The 16,749-nt window shown below is 43.6% G+C and overlaps 1 protein-coding gene across 1 annotated transcript in view; it reads left to right on the forward strand.

Moving 5' to 3' along the window:
- Nucleotides 1-16,749, forward strand: part of LOC311128361 (vesicle transport protein SFT2A-like) — a 42,841-nt gene that overhangs the window by 11,421 nt on the left and 14,671 nt on the right. The window contains exons 4-6 of the mRNA XM_084160477.1: nucleotides 7,486-7,567; nucleotides 9,681-9,716; nucleotides 9,970-10,028. Coding sequence (XP_084016603.1) covers nucleotides 7,486-7,567; nucleotides 9,681-9,716; nucleotides 9,970-10,028 — 177 coding nt within the window. The remainder of the gene's footprint in view (nucleotides 1-7,485; nucleotides 7,568-9,680; nucleotides 9,717-9,969; nucleotides 10,029-16,749) is intronic.

Here is a 16,749-nt window from a genome sequence, read left to right on the forward strand (position 1 = left end):
TGCGTAGTATTAATATCAGCCCTCTGATTACAATGAAGAGCAAGACGTGCCGCTCTGTTCTGGGCCAGCTGCAGCTTAATTAGGTCTCGTGTATGTTTACACAGTGACAACAGCGTGTGAAAGATACTGGGACAGTGTCTTGTGTGTCCTGACTCCTGGTTACTGTTCTGAACCACAAACAGTAGTGTTATGTTTACTACAGAGCGGCAGGTAGCTTAGTGGGTAAGAGCGTTGTGCCAGTAACCGAAAGGTCGCTGGTTCTAACCCCGAGCCGACTAGGTGAAAAAATCTGTCGATGTGCCCTTAATCAAGGCACTTAACCCTAATTGCTCCTGTAAGTCGCTCTGGATAAGAGCGTCTGCTAAAATGACTAAAATGTAAATGTTTACACTGGACTTGCGTTCCAAATGGAACCCTATTCCCTTTGTAGTGCACTACTTTTGACCAGGGCCCATATAGGGCACTACGTATGGAATAGGGGGCCATTTGGGACACGGACAGGGCTTTTGTCCAGTATGTTCACATAGTAACTTGAAGTGCTCAGTTAAGGCGGCGTATATTCAGCTAAGCAGGTTCATAAGTAACTCATAAGTGCCACATTGTATAATATTTAGGCTCACAAGCCCTTCAGCATATTGGTGGTTATGTAATGGTTACTTTAACGGTTACTACTACTCAAACTGGTTCTGTTGGAAAAGCTTGTCTGCCTGAGGGGAAGTTGGCTATTTATTTAGCAGTAACACTTGCCACTGTTTTCCAGGGATTCCTATGTGGCCATGTGGTTTGACACACTGACTTGCTGGATCGATTTAAAATCGGACTAAAATGCCTTAGAACCTTATGAGCTCACGAAGAGCTCATAAAGAGCTCATAAAGACTGTTGAAGAGGCAGTGTGCAAACTGATCCAAAAGGTTTGTTCTTGAACACTGCTGTAGGTGAGGGAAATTTGACCAGAAATATTGCAGATTGCACCTTTTTTTAATGAACCATTGAACAGCATGAAATATTGCAGATTGCACCTTTTTTAAATGAACCATTGAACAGCAGGAAATATTGCAGATTGCACCTTTTTTTAAATGAACCATTGAACAGCAGGAAATATTGCAGATTGCACCTTTTTTTTAAATGAACCATTTAAAGTCTAGCTTCCTGGATATTTTACGAAAGGTGTACCACAGGGGTTGTTATTGGGACCTGTTCTCTATCTGTTATAATGTGTAATATTCATCTGTATGCAGACGGTACTGTTGCCGTTGACGACGCAACTGTAGACCAGGCGTTGCTATAGCTGCAATGTTGCTATGGCTGCAATCTGACTTTGTTGCCTTACAAAATGCCCTTGTTGGTTTAAAACTTGTACTTAAATGTGGGCAAGACTAAATATATGTTATTCTCTAATTCTCACAAAAATATTATTATTTATTAATTGAATGGTTCTCCCATCAATCGGGTTCCCGCCTATAAATATCTGGGATTTTGGATTGACAAGGATTTAACATTTTAAAAAAACATACTGATGAGCTAGTTAAAAAGCTAAGATTTAAAGTGGGCTTTTAAAATAGATCTTGCCTCTCCCTAAACAGCAGGAAGCAGATTGTACAGTCAACTTTCCTGCCAGTTCTTGACTATGGTGACACCATTTACCAGAATGCAGCAGCTACTACCATTAAACCTTTTGATGCCGTCTAACATGGCGCCCTTCGTTTTTATCACAGGTGACAGTTTTAATACTCACCACTGCATCCTGCATCAAAAGGTTGTCTGGTCCTCATTTAAAGCCCCCTAGATCACTTCACTATTCCCATTTTTGTTTCCAAAGCTCTACTACACAAGCTTCTGACTTACCTAACCACGCTGTTAAATATATATAAAAACAATAAAATACAAACTCTTGAGGTTCCTCGGGTCTCTACCGAACTAGGTAAATCCGCTTTTAGTTTTAATGCGCCTCACTGCTGGAAAGATTTGCAGAACTCATTACAATGAGATGTTGTGGTGCCGCTCGGGCAGTTTAGGGTGTTAATGGAGGACCTAGTAGCTGAGGACTGAGGACTGTTCTTTATAAACGTTGTGTTTTGTATTGATTGCGGTTTTTGTTTTACATTGTATTGGTTGTTGTATTGCCATGATCAGGGCACCCTTGGGAATGAGACCATCGGGTTTCCCTGAATAAATAAAGAAGAATAAAAAAAATCTTATACATTTAACAGCATGAAATATTGCAGATTGCAGCTTTTTAATGAACCATTGGAACAGTAGGAAATATTGCAGATTGCACCTTTTTTTTTTAAATGAACAATTGAACCATAAGAAATATCGCAGAATTCAGCTTTTTAATGTAGGCTGTGCGGGTAGGCTGGTCTACATGAGATTATTGTGGATAAGAGCGAGAATATTTGTATTTGTCAAACAGCAGTCAAGCATGGATCATCATGTCACCAGAATAAGAGAAAAGCTCATCACCGTGCCCTTTCGCCACCCTGTGAAGTTCATCATAACTTATTTAATCTACAGTATAGCCTAATGAACTGCTTGGTTTCCCAAGTCGTAGTGGGAGGACCACATCATATAATCGCGTGACAAGTTAACTTCGATATGATGGTTATTATATCAATATTTGCGCATAAAGGACTTTTCACCACCATTTCTCGCCTAATTAATTTTACAAAGACAAAAAGATCCCACCATGTCGAACAAATTATCTTTTGCAATTTATAAAATTGTACCGAAACTTCCTGTTTACATGGCAGCTGTCGTGTTTTTTTGTAAAATACGGTATGACTTTACTCGCATAAAGACTGTGGATGGAAACATGGTTAGTGGCTTTAATAATGTGCCTGTCCATTGGAGCACCTTAAGCCCTTCCTCTCCTTCCTCTCCTTCCCCTCAGCTCCACTTCCTCTCCTTCCCCTCAGCTCCACTCCACTTCCTCTCCTTCCCCTCAGCTCCACTTCCTCTCCTTCCCCTCAGCTCCACTCCACTTCCTCTCCTTCCCCTCAGCTCCACCACTCCACTTCCTCTCCTTCCCCTCAGCTCCACTCCACTTCCTCTCCTCCTCCTTCCCCTCAGCTCCACTCCACTTCCTCTCCTTCCCCTCAGCTCCACTCCACTTCCTCTCCTCCTCCTTCCCCTCAGCTCCACTCCACTTCCTCTCCTCCTCCTTCCCCTCAGATCCACTCCACTTCCTCTCCTTCTCCTCAGCTCCACTCCACTTCCTCTCCTCCTCCTTCTCCTCAGCTCCACTCCACTTCCTCTCCTCCTCCTTCCCCTCAGATCCACTCCACTTCCTCTCCTTCTCCTCAGCTCCACTCCACTTCCTCTCCTCCTCCTTCCCCTCAGCTCCACTCCACTTCCTCTCCTTCTCCTCAGCTCCACTCCACTTCCTCTCCTCCCTCCTTCCCCTCAGCTCCACTCCACTTCCTCTCCTTCCCCGCAGCTCCACTCCACTTCCTCTCCTTCTCTTCAGCTCCACTCCACTTCCTCTCCTCCCTCCTTCCCCTCAGCTCCACTCCACTTCCCCTCCTTCCCCTCAGCTCCACTCCACTTCCTCTCCTTCCCCTCAGCTCCACTCCACTTCCTCTCCTCCCTCCTTCTCCTCAGCTCCACTCCACCTCCTCTCCTTCTCCTCAGCTCCACTGCACTTCCCCTCCTTCCCCTCAGCTCCACTCCACTTCCTCTCCTCCTCCTTCCCCTCAGCTCCACTCCACTTCCTCTCCTCCCTCCTTCCCCTCAGCTCCACTCCACTTCCTCTCCTCCTCCTTCCCCTCAGCTCCACTCCACTTCCTCTCCTCCCTACTTCCCCTCAGCTCCACTCCACTTCCTCTCCTCCCTCCTTCCCCTCAGCTCCACTCCACTTCCTCTCCTCCCTCCTTCCCCTCAGCTCCACTCCACTTCCTCTCCTCCCTCCTTCTCCTCAGCTCCACTCCACTTCCTCTCCTTCCCCTCAGCTCCACTCCACTTCCTCTCCTCCCTCCTTCCCCTCAGCTCCACTCCACTTCCTCTCCTTCCCCTCAGCTCCACTCCACTTCCTCTCCTTCTCCTCAGCTCCACTCCACTTCCTCTCCTTCCCCTCAGCTCCACTCCACTTCCTCTCCTTCCCCTCAGCTCCACTCCACTTCCTCTCCTTCTCCTCAGCTCCACTCCACTTCCTCTCCTTCTCCTCACCTCCACTCCACTTCCTCTCCTCCTCCTTCCCCTCAGATCCACTCCACTTCCTCTCCTTCTCCTCAGCTCCACTCCACTTCCTCTCCTCCTCCTTCCCCTCAGCTCCACTCCACTTCCTCTCCTTCTCCTCAGCTCCACTCCACTTCCTCTCCTCCCTCCTTCCCCTCAGCTCCACTCCACTTCCTCTCCTTCCCCTCAGCTCCACTCCACTTCCTCTCCTTCTCTTCAGCTCCACTCCACTTCCTCTCCTCCCTCCTTCCCCTCAGCTCCACTCCACTTCCCCTCAGCTCCACTCCACTTCCTCTCCTTCCCCTCAGCTCCACTCCACTTCCTCTCCTCCCTCCTTCCCCTCAGCTCCACTCCACTTCCTCTCCTTCCCCTCAGCTCCACTCCACTTCCACTCCTCCCTCCTTCCCCTCAGCTCCACTCCACTTCCACTCCTTCTCTTCAGCTCCACTCCACTTCCTCTCCTCCCTCCTTCCCCTCAGCTCCACTCCACTTCCTCTCCTTCCCCTCAGCTCCACTCCACTTCCTTTCCTTCCCCTCAGCTCCACTCCACTTCCTTTCCTTCCCCTCAGCTCCACTCCATTCTCCTCTCCCCCTTCCTCCACCTCATCTTCACTCCATTCTCCTCTCCCCCTTCCTCCACCTCAGCTTCACTCCATTCTCCTCTCCCTCCAGCTCAGCTTCACTCCATTCTCCTCTCCCTCCCTCCTCCAGCTCAGCTTCACTCCATTCTCCTCTCCTCCCTCCTCCACCTCACCTTCACTCCATTCTCCTCTCCCTCTTCCTCCACTTCAGCTTCACTCCATTCTCCTCTCCCTCCCTCCTCCAGCTCATCTTCACTCCATTCTCCTCTCCCCCTTCCTCCACTTCAGCTTCACTCCATTCTCCTCTCCCCCTTCCTCCACCTCATCTTCACTCCATTCTCCTCTCCCCCCTCCTCCACTTCAGCTTCACTCCATTCTCCTCTCCCCTTCCTCCACTTCAGCTTCACTCCATTCTCCTCTCCCCCTTCCTCCACTTTATTTTCACTCCATTCTCCTCTCCCCCTTCCTCCAGCTCAGCTTCACTCCATTCTCCTCTCCCCCTTCCTCCACTTTATTTTCACTCCATTCTCCTCTCCCCCCTCCTCCACCTCAGCTTCACTCCATTCTTCCCCTTCCTCTACCTCAGTTTCACTCCATTCTCCTCTCCCCCTTCCTCCACTTCAGCTTCACTCCATTCTCCTCTCCCCCTTCCTCCACTTTATTTTCACTCCATTCTCCTCTCCCCCTTCCTCCAGCTCAGCTTCACTCCATTCTCCTCTCCCCCCTCCTCCACTTCAGCTTCACTCCATTCTCCTCTCCCCCTTCCTCCACTTTATTTTCACTCCATTCTCCTCTCCCCCTTCCTCCAGCTCAGCTTCACTCCATTCTCCTCTCCCCCTTCCTCCACTTTATTTTCACTCCATTCTCCTCTCCCCCCTCCTCCACCTCAGCTTCACTCCATTCTTCCCCTTCCTCTACCTCAGTTTCACTCCATTCTCCTCTCCCCCTTCCTCCACTTCAGCTTCACTCCATTCTCCTCTCCCCCTTCCTCCACTTTATTTTCACTCCATTCTCCTCTCCCCCTTCCTCCAGCTCAGCTTCACTCCATTCTCCTCTCCCCCTTCCTCCAGCTCAGCTTCACTCCATTCTCCTCTCCCCCCTCCTCCAGCTCAGCTTTACTCCATTCTCCTCTCCTCCCTCCTCCACCTCACCTTCACTCCATTCTTCCCCTTCCTCTACCTCACCTTCACTCCATTCTCCTGTCCCCCTTCCTCCACCTCAGCTTCACTCCATTCTCCTCTCCCCCTTCCTCCACCTCACCTTCACTCCATTCTCCTCTCCCCCTTCCTCCACCTCAGCTTCACTCCTTTCTCCTCTCCCCCCTCCTCTACCTCAGTTTCACTCCATTCTCCTCTCCCCCCTCCTCCACTTCAGCTTCACTCCATTCTCCTCTCCTCTGTCCTCCACCTCAGCTTCACTCCATTCTCCTCTCCTCTCCCTCCACCTCAGCTTCACTCCACTTCACCCCGTGGCTGTCTGAGAGCCTGTTTGCGTCACCAGTCACAGACAGACGGATGTGATGCTCCGCAATCACACAGCCCACTCAGATGTGCACGCACGGGCACACACACACACACACACACACACACACACACACACTCACACACAGCGCACTCAAGCGAACCGTCCCACTCAGCCCGCTGGGGCTAGATGGATAGGTAGCAGGCAGGGTCTTTGTGTGAAAGCAGATGACGTAGGTTAGGTGGATGCATCTCTCCAGAGCTGAGGGGGGAGGAAGTGATGAATGGATAAAAAGATGTCCGATCCATCAGAGCTGGACATGAAATTGGGCGGGTACTAAACTACTGATACCGATGAGTGGTCATGTAAGGGTGACGTGGTGGTGACTGTTGTACGTGGGTTTAAATGTGACTGCGTTCCATGTAATGTTCCTACAAGCTGTTATTATTATATTATAAGCTGTAGGCAATAATAGATGGCTTAGTATATAGCCAGCCACAGAATATCTATTCACACTGTTGAAATGAGAATGCATTTGTTTTGCTTGACAATTATGTAAATAGCATTTTTTTCCCCTTTTTTTTTTTTTAAAGGGGCAATCTGCTTATTGACTCAAATGAGTGCTATAAATAGCCACTGATTCTTGAAGAATATATTCTACATGGCTCACGAGCTTAGTTCAACTGTCTTACTCCATCACAACCCAAAATAGAAGATTGTTTACTCCATCACAACCCAAAATAGAAGATTGTTTACTCCATCACAACCCAAAATAGAAGATTGTTTACTCCATCACAACCCAAAATAGAAGATTGTTTACTCCATCACAACCCAAAATAGAAGATTGTTTACTCCATCACAACCCAAAATAGAAGATTGTTTACTCCATCACAACCCAAAATAGAAGATTGTTTACTCCATTGTTTGTAAACAATGGGATTGTAAACAACCACTGTATAGCTTCAAAACATGATTAAAACGATCATCTTGACGTCATGGATGGTTAGTCCTTGCAATAATTGCTCTTCCCTATACATTTACGAGTGGTTAAATTTCTCCAGCCCCATCCCTCAGCTGTTTACCAAAAAAAAAGTGGTGGGGTGTTTTGTTGTTTGAATCCCAGATTGCCCCCTTTTTTTTTTAAAGGTCTCTTTTATCATCACCTGTGTGATCAATATGTTGTCTATTGAATGTGTAACCCATAGAAATATAATCTATTTGACAATGTTTCTATGGTAACCAGTGTGTTTTCCTTTTATCTGTCTGCAGCACCTGTTTCCTGATGGGACCCCTTAAGCAGCTGAAGAGAATGTTTGAACACACCAGGTTGATAGCTACCTGTGTGGTGCTGGTAACTAACTACTGCACATACACAGCTGTCCAATACGCCTAACTTCTGCTTGTTGAAGTGACATGCATTGACAGCTATCGTTAATTTTTTTAATTTACATTTTAGTCATTTTAGCGGACGCTCTTATCCAGAGCGACTTACAGGAGCAATTAGGGTTAAGTGCCTTGCTCAAGGGCACATCGACAGATTTTTCACCTAGTCGGCTCGGGGATTAGAACCAGCGACCTTTCGGTTACTGGCACAACGCTCTTAACCACTAAGCTACCTGTTAACCTAGAACAAAAATCCTGCGTTTTTTAATTTGGTCTGATACTGTTCATGTTTACGTGGTCTGTCCATGAGCGGTGAATGTATTGTAAACAATTGATTTGATTTCATTGAGTTTATTGACATGACATTGACGTTTAAAAAAAAAAAAAAGACATACACAGGTGGCCTAGTCAACTAATGTTAAGTTAATCAACTACATAAAACGATAATTGTAAGAAATCCCACAGCACCTTTTCTTACTAGCACTGACTTTGCTGATAGCGCCTATATTGAGGGAAAGTTTAACTTACTGTGACTGTGATGATAAGTGGTTGTCTCATCTAGCTACGTTAAGATGAATGCACTAACTGTGAGTCACTCTGGCCAAGAGTGATTTAAATGTCAATGTAAGTAAAAACGAGTACTTCAACAGTTAATGCTTAGGTCTAGTAGTTATGTTCTATACAGCTGCTCCAAGTCTATCATGCCGATATCAGCAAACAGAGCAGCTGCATCCCCACTTTCAAAATAGGGGTGCAAATGTATGTTTTCAAGATAGAGAACTTTGAAAACACAAAGTGTCACAGTATGATGCGTTTTGGATCACATCTCATTTAAGACACTTGTTTAGTCAGTGTTACATAATACTGATGCGTTTTGGATCACATCTCATTTAAGACACTTGTTTAGTCAGTGTTACATAATACTGATGTTTTTTGGATCACATCTCATTTAAGACACTTGTTTAGTCAGTGTTACATAATACTGATGTTTTTTGGATCACATCTCATTTAAGACACTTGTTTAGTCAGTGTTACATAATACTGATGTGTTTTGAATAATAGTCTGTCACTAGTTTAGGACAGACAGACACTCGTTTTTCCATGACTGAAAAAGTCAAAACATTTAAAATGACAACTTAAAGGGCGACTGCAACTTCCTGTTTTGGCCTCGTTTTAGATTTGGTTCATTAGGAAATGCTAATGTAAATGAAATGCTAGCGGCCATGACTTAATTCAAACGTGAGTTGGTTTCAGGGTGTGGTTTGATGTCGGTGTCTCGTGTGTGTTCGCAGGTGGGAAGAGTTAACCAAATTATTTTGCCAATTAGCTTCAGCCGGCTGGTGTGCGACCGTGGCAAAGTTTTTGTTTAACTTTGGATAGCCCGTCTCCAGGGCTATAAATTACACAATTTAAATGAGACAATATTTTTAATGTTCCACACCTTTTTAGTTTTGTAATGAAATGCTTTGAACATTTGTATATCCATTTCTACAATGTTTAGTTGGTTTGAGGTTTTTAAGTCATTGAAATTTGGAGCTATTGGAATTTTAACACATCGTCCCATGTACGTTGTGTAATTTACAGATGGTCCCTAACTAGCCCCATTGGCATATCCAAAGTTGACCCAAATTTACCACAGGCATTACGATCGGGTCACGTGCAGCTGCACTCCGAATTGATGATTACTCTGTGTGCTGCCAGCTGTGGACATGTGGGCAGGATTGAAACCAACCTTAATTTACGTTCTGATGCAGACAGGACCACAAGTCTCACAAAACTCTGTTTTGGACGAGACTGACTTTATTTTTAAGTTATCCTATTTAAACTCTGACTCATATCGATGCCACATAGGCTGTTTTCGAAAATTAGAAGTTCTTTTTTAGGGGCAGTTGCTCTTTAAGGTTGATCTGCTGTTAGGGTAAGTCAAAACACACACAAAGCTGAGTGGTAATGGGAAGTAAATCCCTCACAGTAGATAACACATTAATCAGATAATGCGTTAATAACAGTAGAATAGATAATACATTAATTGAATCAATATTCAAAAGGTTTACTTTTTGTTTTTCTCTTTCTTCCTCCAGCTCTGTCTCATTTTGACTCTTTGTGCAGTTTTCTGGGTAAGTATCTGAACGCCTCTGAAACAGTTCAGTAGCCCTAGCACTAGACAGCTGATTCAAATATTCAAAGCTTGATGATGAGTTGATTTATTTAAATCAGCTGTGTAGTGCTAGGGTAAAAAACCAAAACGTGCAGCCCTTGGGGTCCCCAGGACCCAGTTTGGGAAAACGCTGCCGTTTTGCACTATAACAAATGTACAACACAGCTGTTTGACAAAAGACGTGACGTTCGTTCTGTCTCTTCACTCTGCAGTGGAATAAGAAGGGACTGGCCATCATCTTCTGTATTCTACAGTTCTTAGCAATGACATGGTAAGTAACTCTCTCCTCTCACAGTGCATTCAACTGAGGCCTAGATTCAATCCGTTTACGTCGGCTCAATCGGAAATTACCTTTACATTTCAATTGCGCTATAACACGGATCTTCCGAGATACGGATTGATTCTCGCCCTAAAGGTAAAACCATAGAGATACATTCAGTTCTATTGAAATGTGTGTGTGAAACCCCCATATACAGTTGCAGCCAAATATATTGGCACCCTTGCACTTTTCTTAAACGATTCCCTTTTTCTTTTAAATAAGTAGACATTTTAATTTAACTTTTGGTCACCACACCTTATTTCCAACATTGCAGAACCAATTAAATGTTTGTAAACTTGCGTTTACAATTTTAGTTTTGAAAATAAAGACAAATAGCATGGAGCAAATGATTGGCGCCCTGGAGGTAGTAATTGGTTACACCGCATTTGGCCAAGATAACTGCAGATAAATGATTATTGTAACCATCCATGAGCTTACTGCTCTAATTGTTCAATGTTTGAGGGGTACCTTCCACCAACTGCCGTTTTCAGATCTCGCCATAGGTTCCCTAGGTGATTCAGATCTGGACTCTTCACTGGCCGCTCCAGATCAGTCCAAGCTTTTCTCCTTGAACCATTCCAGGGTGCTTTTTTTTTTTATGTGTGTTTGGGGTCGTTGTCCTCCTGGAAGACCCACAACCTTCAATGGAGACCTAGTTTTTTGGACACTGGGTTGAACATTGGACTCCAAAACACCTGATAATCTGCAGATTTTTGTGATGCCTTGAGCACATTCAAGCAAAGCAACCACACAGCATTATCAAACCTCCCCCATCTTTGATTGTAGGAAGGGTGTTCTTTAGATTTAATTATTTAATTTGGTTGTTAGTAAACATAGGGCTGATTTGTATTGCCGAAGAGCTCTAATTTTGTTTAATTGGTCCACAGAACATTTTCGGCAAGATTTTTTGTTGTGGGTTTGTGAGAAGTTCAATCAGGCTTTCTTGTGTCTTCCTTCAGCAGTGGGGTCTTCCTATGTTTACCAACGACCAAATGAATCGTTCAAAGAAAATAACAACCTCCCTACATTCAATTATTATGGGGGAGGTTCGATAATGCTGTGCGGTTGCTTTGCTGCCTCTGCTACTGTGGAACAAGGTTGTTATTATAGTTTTGTAATTTTCTATACAATTTTATTTCTATTAGTTTTTTAGAATTGTATTTTAAATTCGGTTTAGTTTCAGTTATATTTCAAACTCGATTTACTCTTTTTTTGATTTTTTTTTCAGTTTCATTTTGATCAAAACATTTCTATTTCATCTTTTATATTATTTAGTTTCCGTTTTAGGATTCGGGACAGGAAGTAGCCTTATGAATGGGAGGCTAGGAGCCATGTATGTGTTGTAGACCTATAGCAGGGGTACTCCAGTACTATTTATTAATGTGTTGTAGACCTATAGCAGGGGTACTCCAGTACTATTTATTAATGTGTTGTAGACCTATAGCAGGGGTACTCCAGTACTATTTATTAATGTGTTGTAGACCTATAGCAGGGGTACTCCAGTACTATTTATTAATGTGTTGTAGTCCTATAGCAGGGGTACTCCAGTACTATTTATTAATGTGTTGTAGACCTATAGCAGGGGTACTCCAGTACTATTTATTAATGTGTTGTAGTCCTATAGCAGGGGTACTCCAGTACTATTTATTAATGTGTTGTAGTCCTATAGCAGGGGTACTCCAGTACTATTTATTAATGTGTTGTAGACCTATAGCATGGGTACTCAGTACTATTTATTAATGTGTTGTAGACCTATAGCAGGGGTACTCCAGTACTATTTATTAATGTGTTGTAGTCCTATAGCAGGGGTACTCCAGTACTATTTATTAATGTGTTGTAGACCTATAGCATGGGTACTCAGTACTATTTATTAATGTGTTGTAGACCTATAGCAGGGGTACTCCAGTACTATTTATTAATGTGTTGTAGACCTATAGCAGGGGTACTCCAGTACTATTTATTAATGTGTTGTAGACCTATAGCAGGGGTACTCCAGTACTATTTATTAATGTGTTGTAGACCTATAGCAGGGGTACTCCAGTACTATTTATTAATGTGTTGTAGACCTATAGCAGGGGTACTCCAGTACTATTTATTAATGTGTTGTAGACCTATAGCAGGGGTACTCCAGTACTATTTATTAATGTGTTGTAGACCTATAGCAGGGGTACTCCAGTACTATTTATTAATGTGTTGTAGACCTATAGCAGGGGTACTCCAGTACTATTTATTAATGTGTTGTAGTCCTATAGCAGGGGTACTCCAGTACTATTTATTAATGTGTTGTAGACCTATAGCAGGGGTACTCCAGTACTATTTATTAATGTGTTGTAGTCCTATAGCAGGGGTACTCCAGTACTATTTATTAATGTGTTGTAGTCCTATAGCAGGGGTACTCCAGTACTATTTATTAATGTGTTGTAGACCTATAGCATGGGTACTCAGTACTATTTATTAATGTGTTGTAGACCTATAGCAGGGGTACTCCAGTACTATTTATTAATGTGTTGTAGTCCTATAGCAGGGGTACTCCAGTACTATTTATTAATGTGTTGTAGACCTATAGCATGGGTACTCAGTACTATTTATTAATGTGTTGTAGACCTATAGCAGGGGTACTCCAGTACTATTTATTAATGTGTTGTAGACCTATAGCAGGGGTACTCCAGTACTATTTATTAATGTGTTGTAGACCTATAGCAGGGGTACTCCAGTACTATTTATTAATGTGTTGTAGACCTATAGCAGGGGTACTCCAGTACTATTTATTAATGTGTTGTAGACCTATAGCAGGGGTACTCCAGTACTATTTATTAATGTGTTGTAGACCTATAGCAGGGGTACTCCAGTACTATTTATTAATGTGTTGTAGACCTATAGCAGGGGTACTCCAGTACTATTTATTAATGTGTTGTAGACCTATAGCAGGGGTACTCCAGTACTATTTATTAATGTGTTGTAGACCTATAGCAGGGGTACTCCAGTACTATTTATTAATGTGTTGTAGACCTATAGCAGGGGTACTCCAGTACTATTTATTAATGTGTTGTAGACCTATAGCAGGGGTACTCCAGTACTATTTATTAATGTGTTGTAGACCTATAGCAGGGGTACTCCAGTACTATTTATTAATGTGTTGTAGACCTATAGCAGGGGTACTCAGTACTATTTATTAATGTGTTGTAGACCTATAGCAGGGGTACTCCAGTACTATTTATTAATGTGTTGTTGACCTATAGCAGGGGTACTCAGTACTATTTATTAATGTGTTGTAGACCTATAGCATGGGTACTCAGTACTATTTATTAATGTGTTGTTGACCTATAGCAGGGGTACTCCAGTACTATTTATTAATGTGTTGTAGACCTATAGCAGGGGTACTCCAGTACTATTTATTAATGTGTTGTAGACCTATAGCAGGGGTACTCCAGTACTATTTATTAATGTGTTGTAGACCTATAGCATGGGTACTCCAGTACTATTTATTAATGTGTTGTAGACCTTTAGCAGGGGTACTCCAGTACTATTTATTAATGTGTTGTTGACCTATAGCAGGGGTACTCCAGTACTATTTATTAATGTGTTGTAGTCCTATAGCAGGGGTACTCCAGTACTATTTATTAATGTGTTGTAGACCTATAGCAGGGGTACTCCAGTACTATTTATTAATGTGTTGTAGACCTATAGCAGGGGTACTCCAGTACTATTTATTAATGTGTTGTAGACCTATAGCAGGGGTACTCCAGTACTATTTATTAATGTGTTGTAGACCTATAGCAGGGGTACTCCAGTACTATTTATTAATGTGTTGTTGACCTATAGCAGGGGTACTCCAGTACTATTTATTAATGTGTTGTAGTCCTATAGCAGGGGTACTCCAGTACTATTTATTAATGTGTTGTAGACCTATAGCAGGGGTACTCCAGTACTATTTATTAATGTGTTGTAGACCTATAGCAGGGGTACTCCAGTACTATTTATTAATGTGTTGTAGACCTATAGCAGGGGAACTCCAGTACTATTTATTAATGTGTTGTAGACCTATAGCAGGGGTACTCCAGTACTATTTATTAATGTGTTGTAGACCTATAGCAGGGGTACTGCAGTACTATTTATTAATGTGTTGTAGACCTATAGCAGGGGTACTGCAGTACTATTTGAGATGGTCTGGTCACACACATTTCCTAGGTGGCAAAGGTCCAGGTGGATAATGTAATTTATCGGCATAGTAACAAGGAGGAGGAACTGTTGTGTGTCAACGAGAGCAGAGCTGACTTGGCTCCAGCTGATTGACCCACTGGGCAAGTGCGTGTGCTAAATCCAGTTAATGGGTAACCCCAGAAGACGTGCACTGTGCACGTACTGTTGGACGTGCCTTTACTGACTTTATAGTTTGCTGTTGCCGTATCATGGACACGTTTATAATGGCGTTTAAATACAGTAGAAAACAAATGGACAATAGACAATTCCTAACGGTACATACACCATATACCATATACCATACACCATACACCATACACCATACACCATACACCATACACCATATACCATACACCATACACCATACACCATACACCATATACCATATAGCGATGAAAGAAAACCAGCCTTCTGGCCTTACTGGGTGGATAGGAATATTAACCCCAGCTGTTTAGGAGGGGTATCACACCTTATATAAATGATTGTGTAGTTGTGTTATTTCTGCCAGGGGCTGCCCTATACCTGCACCCAGAGGGGACCAGTTCAAAGTCCAGCTCCTTGGCTCTAAAAAGGATTTTGTGAGCCTTGCTAAGGGCCCTGACCTTAAAGATCTCATCCAAGGCTGTGTTTGACTCCCAAGTACATTGCCTACCCTGGACACAACCTGGCTGGCAGGATCTCTGACTGTTCTCCTTTTGGAGTTAAGCTGAGCCACTACAAAGCAGAAGACCAGCAGCTGGAATCTTATCTCTGTAACTCCACCTATAACTTCCAGTTCCATCAACATTTATGTGCAGTTTGGCTGTCATAAGAATGTTTTTTGGTTTGGTTTTCAGACCAAATTATTATCATTTCTAGATAAAGCAACATGTTATTGTAGTATACACTGTGTACAAAACATTAGGAACACCTGCTCTTTCCATGACATAGACTGACCAGGTGAATCCAGGTGAAAGCTATGATCCCTTATTGATGTCACTTGTTAAATCCACTTCAATCAGTGTAGATGAAGGGGAGGAGACGGGTTAAAGAAGGATTTTTAAGCCTTGAGATATGGATTGTGTATGTGTGCCATTCAGAGGGTGAATGGGCAAGACAAAATATTTAAGTGCCTTTGAACGGGGTATGGTAGTAGGTGCCAGGCGCACTGGTTTGAGTGTGTCAAGAACTGCAATGCTGCTGGGTTTTTCACACTCAATAGTTTCCTGTGTGTATCAAGAATGGTCCACCACCCAAATGACTTCCAGCCAACTTGACACAACTGTGGGAAACATTGGAGTCAACTACTTTCGAGACCTTGTAGAGTCCATGCCCCGATGAATTGAGGCTGTTCTGAGGACAAAGGGGGGTGCAACTCAATATTAGGAAGATTATCCTCATGTTTTGTACACTCAGTGTATACTATCATATTATTACCAAGAGAAGATGGGGATAGATAGACAGTAGTGCTGAGCGATTATCCAAAATATATACAGTGCATTCGGAAAGTATTCAGACCCCTTGACTTTTTCCACATTTTGTTACGTTACAGCCTTATTCTAAAATGGATTAAATTGTTTTTCCCCCCTCATCAATCTACACACAATACTCCATAATGACAAAGAAAAAACAGGTTTTTAGACATTTTTGCAAATTTCTAAAAAATAAACTGAAATAACATTTACATAATTATTCAGACCCTTTACTCAGTACTTTGTTGAAGCACCTTTGGCAGTGATTACAGCGCTACAAGCTTGGCACACCTGTATTTGGGGAGTTTCTCCCATTCTTCTCTGCAGATCCTCTCAAGTTCTGTCAGGTTGGATGGGGAGCGTCGCTGCACAGCTATTTTCAGGTCTCCCCAGAGATGTTTGATCGGGTTCAAGTCCAGGCTCTGGCTGGGCCACTCAAGGACATTCAGAGACTTGTCCCGAAGCCACTCCTGCGTTGTCTTTGCTGTGTGCTTAGGGTCGTTGTCCTGTTGGATGGTGAACCTTCGCCCTAGTCTGAGGTCCTGAGCGCTCTGGAGCAGGTTTTCATCAAGGATCTCTCTGTACTTTGCTCTGTTCATCTTTCCCTTGATCCTGACTAGTCTCCCAGTCCCTGCCGCTGAAAAACATCCCCACAGCATGATGCTGCCACCACCATGCTTCACCGTAGGGATGGTGCCAGGTTCCCTCCAGACATGACGCTTGGCATTCAGGCCAAAGAGTTCAATCTTGGTTTCATCAGACCAGAGAATCTTGTTTCTCATAGTCTGAGAGTCCTTTAGGTGCCTTTTGGCAAACTCCAAGCGGGCTGTCATGTGCCTTTTACTGAGGAGTGGCTTCTGTCTGGCCACTCTACCATAAAGGCCTGATTTGGTGGAGTGCTGCAGAGATGGTTATCCTTCTGGAAGGTTCTCCCATCTCCACAGAGGAACTCTGGAGCTCTGTCAGAGTGACCATCGGGTTCTTGGTCACCTCCCTGACCAAGGCCCTTCTCCCCCGATTGC

The sequence above is a fragment of the Coregonus lavaretus genome (genome assembly GCF_964263955.1).
Source record: "Coregonus lavaretus genome assembly, chromosome: 1".
Classification (NCBI taxonomy): Eukaryota; Metazoa; Chordata; class Actinopteri; order Salmoniformes; family Salmonidae; genus Coregonus; species Coregonus lavaretus.